This window comes from Octopus bimaculoides, chromosome 1, assembly GCF_001194135.2.
Source record: "Octopus bimaculoides isolate UCB-OBI-ISO-001 chromosome 1, ASM119413v2, whole genome shotgun sequence".
NCBI classification, from domain to species: domain Eukaryota; kingdom Metazoa; phylum Mollusca; class Cephalopoda; order Octopoda; family Octopodidae; genus Octopus; species Octopus bimaculoides.
In genome coordinates this window covers 166,968,068-166,979,354 of record NC_068981.1, presented here as the reverse complement: position 1 = coordinate 166,979,354, position 11,287 = coordinate 166,968,068, and the positions used below count along the sequence as shown (strand labels likewise).

Below are 11,287 nucleotides of genomic sequence, written 5' to 3'. Positions count from 1 at the left end.
GAGGACAGAAAGACAAAGAAATGGCAGAATTTCTTGTTCTGTTGGTTTATAGGGGTTCTTTGCCTCCAATATAATTTTTTAGTCATTTTAGAAAAGAGCTTAATTAAAGTTCATAATGTTGCATCAACAAAAATATGGTGACTACTGCATCACATCTTGGGCAAGTGCTTCTATTATAACCCCTGGTTGAACTTACCTGCTCTTCAAGCCTTGTGACTAACATTGGTTAAATAGAAACAGTATGAAAACCTGTCATACAGTAAATCTGAGATTCAAAGAGCCAACCTTGTCATATATGACACACTGATTCTTCCTAAGGATTATGTTAAGGGTATAACTGTCTGTGGAATACTCAACCACATTCGTTTTTAATTCAACAAATAGTTTCATTTACAGAACAACTGGAATACTCACTGAAACTAATGCAAGATTCATCATTGTATAGTGGATGTATTTATTTCAGGGAGAATGTAGCAGTGTCCCAGACTTTTGCAGGTTCTTAGAGATTAGTAAAATTGACAGCTTGTATTTCAACTTGCTAAAACATCAGAAGAAAAACATGGGCATGATGGGAATTGTAGAGGACTGCCACTCTGGGAAAGAAGCAGGCTTAGTGGCTAGTGTTGCATGGAAAAAAAAAATATTTTGTGAGGTGGTGTGATGTGAGTGAGATGTCAGATGAGACTGGAGAATATTGTAGCCATCTTAAATCTTCCTATCTTAAACCTTCCATGAAAGCAGGAGTTGGCAATTATGTATGCTGTAGGAGTTCTAAACCTTCCTAAACAATAGGAAGATGGGAATGTTGAAGGATTCTTAAACATTTCTTCATCAATGGAGTTGGGAAAATCTTGTAGCCTTCTGAGACTTTACCAGATAATGAGGTTCAGATGATGACTGGGTGAAATTTAGTGTAGATAATACTGAATTTGAATGGTGGCAGATAGGTGATTGTTGTTGTTGCTTAGCCTCAGGTATGCTACAATTAAATCAATATATGATCAAAGGTATTCTAACCATAACCATTTTGTACCTTCATATATTAGGGGCATAGTGTCCATGTTTATATTTTTAAAAAATAGGATATATTTGAACATCACTAGTTTTCTCAGATTCTACTGTTTTACTATATTTGAGTGAATTTGGCTGCCATTTCTAGATGATTGACTAATGTACAGTAGCTTCTGCATTATGTAATAGTGTTGATAGTAATGTGAAATGGAAAACAGAAGTACATAGAGACTGAGAGAGTGAGTGATACGAGAAGTGAATTTGTTAAAAGGTCAAATTGTTAGAGTATTAGATGACCATGAGCTCAGCAAAACGTTTCTGTGTCCATGGTCAAGTTCACTGAACTCTACATAGATTTGTATAACCCCGGTAATATAAAAATAAATAAAATAGAGAAATAAATAAAACATAATTCTTTGAATGATAGCGAAAGGATGAGGGTTTTAGTAAATAGAAATAACACTTTATTTTCAATCTTTCCATGGGAGATCAATACTTCACAAAAACAAAATGACAAACTAGAATGTCATTCAAACAATTTTTTTTGAAAATTTGATTATTCTTCATTTATAACTATATTTATATTATACATTTGTTGTTCATTCAAGACCACCACATGAACAAGTAAATTTAATTAAAGAAAAATATATTTTTCTTAGAGACTTTTTTTTCCATTAAAGAAGACAGCAAATTTGTATTATCCAGAATATTTCTATAATGAAAGTTATAATTGGAAGGTAAATAAATCCCATTTATAAACAAATCACTTTTTTCCCAAATAATCATTTTTATGTATTTATTTCTCATTTTCATTTTTGAAAAAAATAATATTGCAATGTTAGAAGTAAAAGATAATACTAACTCACATGTGTTTAGGTGCTAATAAAATATATATAAAAACAAAAGGTGGTCAACAAAACGAAGAGACTATCCCATCACAGCAGTATAGTATTTTAATAAATTAATACAGCTTTTCTAGATATCTGAATTTTATTAGTAACTATATTTCTACACTAAAAAGTTGCTTTTTTTTTTAGTTCATATGTATGAATGTATGTTCCTCTAATGTTTGTTTTTCCATGCTAGCATGGCTTAGACTGGAGTTATATTGAGGCAAGATATTTTCAGCTGGATGCTCTTCTTGTTGCTAACCCTTAGCTGTTTTTCAAATATGAAAAGATTTTTCTTTTGAAAGAATTTCAAACACACAGAGCTAGTGGGCAGTTTGTTAACAAGAAACGCTGACAAACATCACCAGTTGAAGCCCAGCTACAAACAGTGAGGTCACCATTTGTAGCCATAGCATACACACACACTTCTGTTTTGATATAAATTCCCTCACAAGGCATTAGTTGGCAGAGAGTTATAGTAAAAAAACATTCACCCATGATGCTGTGCAGTGGGATTGAGAAGTAAACCTCTAAACCCACATGTGCAGATCTATATATCAGATATACTGACACAAATGAGTGTTAGTATGAGGGTTAAATAATCAGAGAGGTGCAAAAGCATCCTAACTTACACTGGAAGCAATGTATGATGGACAGGAGGGATTGACTGCCAACTTTAGCTCTCTGTGTGTGCATATTATATACGTATACACATATTCACCAACCCATTTTTCCATCTCACATTTGCTATACGTATACACATATTCACCAGCCCATTTTCCATCTCACATTTGCCTTCTTAATTCAAGTGTTTCCCAACAGATTCCAAGACGTACTACTTCAAAAATTAAAGCCTACAATGTTAATAAATTATACATAGTGGTGAACAGAAGTTATTGATATTACAATTTACAGTGGATGTTTATAGTATATTGATCATCCATAGATATTGAATAATGTTCAAGTACAGAAAGAAAAATTGGTTTCTTCAAAAAAAAAAATTAAACTCAAAATAAGGAAATAGTAAATCAACTGCATAGATAAATTTTAGAATAAACATGATATTAAGAGAAACAAAATTCACTGTTTTACCAAATGACAAATAAAGTAGAAAAAGGTATGTATGCATGTACACACATATACACGCACACAAAGGATTGAAATATTTTTCTTTTGAAAATATTTTATGCACATTAATTTTAATGACCATATAAAATGGGGTGCTGAAAAGTTCCTGGCTTTAAGGGTGTCACAAAAGGCCTGCTTGGAGGCCCAACCTTTCAAGCTCTTTTACAGGGCTTAGAAAAACTGAAGGACCACTGCAATAAGTGTGTGAATCTGAGAGGGGATTACTTTCAGTAAAAATCATAATTAACTGATCCTCCTGTATTTTCTTTTACGTAATGCCAGGAACTGTTCAGCACCCCATCGTGTGTGTGTATGTTGATATGGGCCACCTTCAATTTTTTTCTATCTAATATTTACATATTTATAGCTTTATGTGCTTCGAGATCCACTGTTTCAAAAGAGATATATATGTTTGGTGGTACATATTAGGAAAAAAAATTCAATATGGCAAAACAGAATTAAATGATAAAGGAATATACGTTCTAATTTGCTTATTGATTTCTATTTCATGTATGGCCTTAAATTCACATAAATTCGATGAGTGTCATGCACAAAACTATGTCCTTGAGTCACTTATGTGGCTTTACAGCTCAATGATAATAATTGTGTGTGCATGTACACGTGTATGTATAATAAAGAATGGAATAACACAGGGGAGATAATGTCATGAGGAGTTGTAGTCCACACAAGCATACCTTTGTCAGATTTGTTTCCTTGTTAAAATATAACAGTATCTGGTAGATCCCTAGGCAAGATATTTTGTTTGCTCAATACTAAAGGGTGGTATCATGTATAAAACCCTAACCATCTATTCCTTTCATGCACTGAAAGAGGCAGAGAAAATTGGAGTGGAAAAAATTTCTTTTAAATAATTTATCATGAGAATTACAGAAAAATCTGTAGGGAAGACCTCCTGAGAGCAGAAATATAGGTGGCAGGGTGGGTAGGGCACTGGATTTTAATATCTGTAAAGAATCTAGCTCATGATCCTACTGAAGGGCAAAATAAATCATAGACAACTTATTTGAGCACCTTTTAATTTTCCTTTTTTTTTTAAATTCTTTCTATCACTTATATATTTAATATAAAACATTTTATTTTTTTTAGAACATGCATTTTATATAGTAAGAGAAATTCTACTTAATTGCCTGTTCAGCTCAGTGTAGGAGTGAAATCTCCCAAAAATTACCCTGCAATCTCTACAATTGGGTCCACATGCAACAAGACCTAACACTTAGGACATGATGCTTTCCTTAAACAAATAATAATAACAATAATAATAATTGTTTTGAATTTTAGCACAAGGCTAGCAATTTAAAGAGGAGTGAGCTAGTTGATTACATTGATTCCGGTGCTCGACTGGTACTTACATTATTGACTTCTGAAAGGATGAAAGGCAAAGTTAAACTCAACAGAATTTGAGCTCAGAAAATAAAGAGATGGAAGCAATGCAGCAGAGCATTTTTCCAACACACTAATGATTTTGCTAGTTCTCTGCTTTAATAATAATAATAATAATAATAATAATAATAATAATAATAAAGCCAGAAGAAAAAAAAAAAAATGAGATGTTCACATCAAGAATGCTGATCAAACATTTGCATAGTAACTACTTTCCATGGCAAAAAATAAAATGAGATCAATAACATGCTCTCTATTTTGCATTCAGGCTCCTCAATACATAGTTGCTGGCATATATTTGTTTGCTGTTTTTTTATGTATTCTGAAAACCTTTTATAGAGCAGGTCATGAAAAATGTTTGGGTGAACTTGGACAATACATTTTCCTCTTAAATCACAACTCTAAAGATGTTGGTATGTCTTTAACTCTGGTACTCATTATATGCCAGCAAATATGTTCTTTTTGGTCACACTGGTTTCAATTGAGAGTCAATATTAATTTCTTAAGAACTCAATTGTTTTGATTCAAGATATTTAAATGAATAACAAGTAAACACTAAGAAAGTGAAAACTTAAAGAAATGAATTTAGAAAAGCATCTTTTTTATATTTTAAGAAATTGTTTGTATATATCTCCATAGATACTTAATGGGAGATTTAACAATATGAATGCTTTATTTAGAAAAAAAATTATGTTTTACAATCTTATCATTTTGGAATTGAAACCAGATTTTATACACACCAGATTTGTTGCTCAATTAATTCTTCTGAAACCCCCAAAATCTGCAAGTACAAGCTAAATTTGAGGAAAAAATAAATAGAAATCTAATGCAACAAAGATTTGAAGGTCAATTAAAAAAAATTATAAATAATGAAATATACTTAAAGGTCAGTGAAAAGGCAAAGTAAAACTTTAATAAGCTCCTTTACCAGAATAGTAAATACAATCAAAATATTTCACAATTACAAAGTTGCCATTTTCTTTTCTGCTTTTTATATAGTAATCAGGTCCCTTGAGACAATCCATTCATCTAATAAAATCTCTCATCAATCAGTCATCTTAAGTTTCCATTCATGTGCACACAACAAACCAATATTTTGAAGTGCTACTTTGTGTGTGTAAGTTTGTGTGAGCTTCTGTGTGTCTTTGATTTCAATTAATGGAGACTGTTCATATTAGCACTTTTGGAAAATCAGAAATAGTGTCATTTTGGTGTCAAAGTAATCACCAAGGTTAGTTAGGCTAAGTACCGTCATTCAGGGGGGGAAAAAAAATTAAGTTGCTAAATTTATGAACTGGAAAAGAAAAAAAATTTTTAGTCTTCTTCTCCATTATGAAAAATGTGGATCATCATGAAGAAATATCACTTATAACAACAAGACTGGGAGCACTCTGTTTCTGCAGGATCATCTCTGAGGAATCAGTTGTGTAGGTGACAAATACTGAGAGCTGATTAATATTATAGACTCCAGGCTTGGAAAAGCATGCAGTAAGGGTAACAGTTTGTGAGTGCTGGGGTCCTATATGTAAATCAATCAGCGAATGACCACACCATACAAAAGCATTGCTCTGACTTTGCTGGTACAAAGATAAATATGATGGTAATCCAACACATGGTGCAGGTGTCCCTATTCCAGATGAAGTAGTTTCTGCTGAGATATAAACCTGGTCACCACTACTGCTCAGCCTAAAAATAATAGTAAAAATTGGAAGGTGTTTTTTATTTTTATTTTGAGAAACAATTTTCATTTATCTAGACTTATTACCGAGAAAATCTTTATAACTAAGAAAATTACAAGTTATCTATGTACAAAACACAATATGAACAAAGTAAATGTAACAATTCAAAATATTTACCATTTATATTAAAAATTAAATATTAATAAAATGAAATAACATAACTTACTGAATTAACATTTTTAGTGTTTAGATTTTGTTTGAATAAAAAACTTTTCAAGGAATAAAATATATTTAAGACAAAAATTAAAAAGTTGAAGCTAAAAATCTATTGTCTTGGCAGTTAATTATTTCTTCTCAAATTGTAAAAATATTTCCAAGCATTTCATACCTTATGTATGTATACATTAGAAGTCTATTTTAATTTTTCTTTTTTAAATAATTCAGATGAATTAGATAAAAGATATATTTTCTCCATTAGCCTTAGTCCCCCTTTTACACTTAGTTATTAGTTAGCAGTAGTAACAGTAATAGTAGTATATGTGTGCATGTGTATAAAATAATTATATATGTATATAACTATCTTATTACTGAGAACAACTGAAAGTTGTTCTTGATATGCCAGAGGCCATCATTTATGCTATGTTAAATAATTACAATGAGAAAATATCTATATGTAATTACACACTTAGTGTACCAGCCAATATTTCCTAGACTTTCAAATGAGTACTATATAATTTAAATCCTCAAAGCTAAGGACAACATCCTCACCAAAAAGACAGGATGGCTATGGTTAAAACCATGAGCAGACAAAATTCAACACTATTACCACATTAGATCAGCCATCTCTATGCTGTATGTCTTAAACACAGCTAACTTAGGCTATCAACAACAACAGCAGCAACTAATTCTAGTCTATAATACAGAAAATGCTAATAGGCATTTAAGTGACTTTTTCTTTTAACCCTCACTGCTCCAATTCTTAGTTCGCATGTTTAGTTATGAGTTACTATCTATAGAGGATATAAAAAATTAAAGTGAAGTTTATAATAAACAAGATTTTCTTTATGCTTTAGATAATTTCTATTACATATTGAGCTTTTGAATGGTTTCTGCACTTTTGAACTAGATGTTGCATATTAACTTAGTTAAAAACCACTCAATGTAGCTAACTGGTTTTATGTTATTTAATAAAAACTTAATTTGGAAAATTTAGATCAGCTGTCTCAGCTTTTCATTGTTGTAAAAACTATGTGAGACAAACCCCAATATCTTTTATGAACTAAACTTTACAACATCCAGTTTGGTCTAAGAACACTCAAGGCGAATTTTAATCACAATTTCTTTCCTCATCAGCAATGTCTATTTTACTGCTACTATAATGGTTTCTGCACTTCTGAACTAGATGTTGCATATTAACTTAGCTAAAAACCACTTAATGTAGCTAACCTCTCCTCACCTCACCTCTATTTGTGTTTTATCCCCTCATCTAAAAGCAAGCTAAATGTTTCTAATCACCACCCACTCTAGCAAAATAACTATTGTATTTGTGCATACCAAGAAAAATTTATGAAATCAGGAGCAAAATGGAATGGGGGGGTCATTATACCCATTTAAAATAACTAACGCAATAAACCTATGAAAACTATACTAAAGGCAGTAATCCTGAGATATCTATTTAAATTAAGTCTACAGATCACTGCCTACAGCTATGGAATACTGGATGCATACACAATTGAATGACAATTGTTAATTCTGTTAGCATAGAATGGTGTGTAGTTATATACCATTGTTTAAAAGATGACAATTTAAAATGAGTAAGTTACATTACCAATATATGCTAGGAAAGTAAAAAAATCATGAGTATATACCTTTATAAACAACTAAGGATGTGAAAAAGAGACATTGCTTATTGTGTAAAATTTTAACTTAAAGTCATACAATATAAAAAAGGATAAAACAAATTAATTTTTAGCTGTGGAAGTCATTGTATTTGACATTACCTTATATTCAAGTAAATATCATATATGCCTTATTTATATAAGTTAAATCAAGAACAATGTTCTCTTAGACTAAAAGTTATTATCTATTCTTCTTAAGGAGGTAAGTGAAATTATTTTTGTTCTTTCTTACATATTATGAACATATAAACTATAAATACTAATGCCTCATATGCAGATAAAATGAATAATTTTAATATTTGTGAGGCTGGATTTATAAACCATTCCCAATAGCTGCATTAACTATAAAATGTGGCAATATATAGTATCAGCAAAGAAAATTTTTTGAGATGTGAGATAAGAACCAAAACAGTAAAAAAAAAGCAGTGATTTGGAAGATAAAATGTAGCTGTATAAAAAATAAATCCATGCTAAAATATCCCAATATATTCCATCCCAATAAAATGTAAAGCAAAAACTAGTGGTCAGAACTAAAGCAATGAAATGTCAGAAACAGATCAAAACTAGTGAAAGAAAGCAAAGTAGTTGTGAAAAGCCAAATAAAATAGCATGTGGAATAACATGAATCTGTATTCCATCAGATATTCTTTTTTTAAATAAATAAAATCCAAAATATATTCTGTATCCCGTTTTCTCTTTATCTCTGCCTTTCTCATTAGGATCCACACAAAATGCAAATGATTATAATCTTTAAATCATTTAGGGACTTCGATACACAGTTTAAAAAATAAGAAAAAAAAGCCCTATAACCAGTGTTAATCTTGACATTTCAATAATAAAAAAAAAAAAAAAGGAAATTCTGAAATTTGGAGTAACAATGCCAACAGGAATATGCATATGAAAGTATAGAAGAATAAGGGGATAGAGTGAAGATAATTTTTTTTGGTTGTTGAAATTGAAATAAAATATCATTGAAAATGGTAAAATAGTTTGTTGAATTCCATATAGCATTAATTAAAACTAAAATTTTAAACTTCTCACAAGGAAGATCTATTTTGCTTTATAAGCAATCAATTTCTTCCTACTTGGGGAAAGAGAAACACTAAGGTTTTACAAACATTTTGATAATGAAATTAACTGAAAAATTTGAGTAAGATGTGTTTGAGTCAATTGATATAGTATTAATATAACTGCAAGAATGATACTATGATATGCTTCAGAATAAACCTACAGATTTCAACCAACATTTTGCATGTAAATTAATTAAACTAATATCTAATTTATTAATTAAACTCACTGCCAAGAAAGGCAACATTTATGCAAATCAGTATACCCAGTAAAATAAAATCCTTAATAATAATGGCTATAAATACAATGTCACTACAAACAGTTAAAGATAGTCAGTTGCTGATGACATCTCAGTAAAGACTGAAACTGATTCAACTGATCCCTCTCTTTCTGTCCATTGTGAGGTAGTATAAAGCATCTAAAGGTTTATTTTATAGTAAACCATAGCATCAAAAAATACTCTTAATGCATCAGTAGTTTTTAAAAAACTATGTCAATTATTCCGTTTACATATGTCAATTATATAAGTAACAAAAATTAAATCAGAAACAAAATTTGTTTTTCTTAATCTATTCATATTTCAAACAACAATTGGTTACCAAATACTTAACCCTTATCAACATAGACTAGCGTATTAGCAAAAATGCTTAATACAGGTAAGCTTCTTTTAAACATTGCACTAAGTGGAAAACTAACATGAAAGATAATAGATAGAACAAAGGTTACTCTTAATAAACAATAGTAGCATTAATTGTTTAAATATATGGATGTTAATTTACCTATTTTAAAGTTCAATAGAAATGTTTTTCTTTTTAATCCATACGACGAATACAAAAACATCTCAGAGTAGGAATTAACAGAAAAAATTTTGTTGAAGACAAACATACAGGGTTGAAGAAATGCAGGCGCAAAATATCAGAATCTTGACAAAGGATAATATTAATACGAAAGAAAGCTATGTAGTTCAAAATAAATCTAATATTCTGATGGCAAAATGTACAAAATCCTTTGTCAGGTTCCAAATGAAAACCTACTGGAAAAATTTTGAGGCATTCTTAAGAAACAATAACACTTGAAGTTAATGGAGTATCAAAAGAAGATGGGTGGAATGCAACCACAAAATATATTTAGACTAATACTTCTATCCTGTTCTACAAAGAAGAAAATTAAACATTATGAATGACTAACAGTACTAACCTTTCTGGTGATTTTCCTGTATCAATGAGAACATGTACTGGAACTCTTGAACAGTTGCATAAAATCATTCTTACTGGCAGCAGACATAGACTACAAATAATGCAAAAATAAATTTATTGAAGGAAGATTATATAAAATGATGTATGGTCATTCCTATGTACTAGGACAATATATAATCACAATGTATTTTATAACAGTCATGACTTTCTGAAACAATACAGTTTAATTTTACTAAATCATAAATTTTGTCATTGTATTAAATGGTTAAATCAAATTTAGCAACTACATTTAAGTTTAATTATCCAACTTAAACAGTAAACTGAATCATTTTGTAAAGATTTAATCAAGAAAAAAAATCTCGATAATTCCATACCAAGACAGACTTGCTAACATTTAAATAAACTTACAGCTTTTATAGAGACAATGTAAGTGGCAGGGTTCAACAATATGTCTTATAAAACTATCTTACCATTTTTTCTTAAATTGGTGTTTAATATTAGATTCATGTGAGAAATTGTAGTGAACCAAATGTGTGCTAACTTCAAGGCTAGGTTTAGGTACAGGAATATTTTCAATGTCTTTTATGAATTTCAAAGGACCCACATCAGGCTGCTGCTGGAATCAAAAAAGAAGGAAAAAAGAGTAAATTTATGGTTTTACAAATGTAATTTAAAAGAGCCAAATTTTATGAATTACTAGCAGAGGCACCCGGCGTTGCTCGGGAATGAAATTGTTGCTTATATACTTGAAGAAAAAAAGGCAAAATATGCTGTATAGAAATTTGAGGACATTCTGTAGATGGACTCTCAGATGAATGATGGCTGGGTGCCTCTCAGGAATGGGGAAAATTGAAGATGTGCCAAAAAGCCTCATTGGTACTTGGAAACTTTTACGAAAATTAAAATGGGGATCGTTGCCAGTGCCCCTGGACTGGCTCTTGTGCGGGTGGCACATAAAATACACCATTTCGAGCGTGGCCGTTGTCAGTACCACCTGACTGGCCTTCGTGCAGGTG

General features: G+C 30.7%; 1 protein-coding gene across 1 annotated transcript in view; it reads right to left on the bottom strand.

Moving 5' to 3' along the window:
* Positions 1–5,321: 5,321 nt before the first annotated feature.
* The window catches only part of LOC106869306 (trafficking protein particle complex subunit 8), a 115,640-nt gene continuing 109,674 nt past the window's right edge, over positions 5,322–11,287 (bottom strand). The window contains exons 29-31 of the mRNA XM_052971467.1: positions 10,742–10,887; positions 10,273–10,362; positions 5,322–6,116 (exon numbers count right to left, since the gene is read on the bottom strand). Coding sequence (XP_052827427.1) covers positions 5,780–6,116; positions 10,273–10,362; positions 10,742–10,887 — 573 coding nt within the window. The 3' untranslated portion in view covers positions 5,322–5,779. The remainder of the gene's footprint in view (positions 6,117–10,272; positions 10,363–10,741; positions 10,888–11,287) is intronic.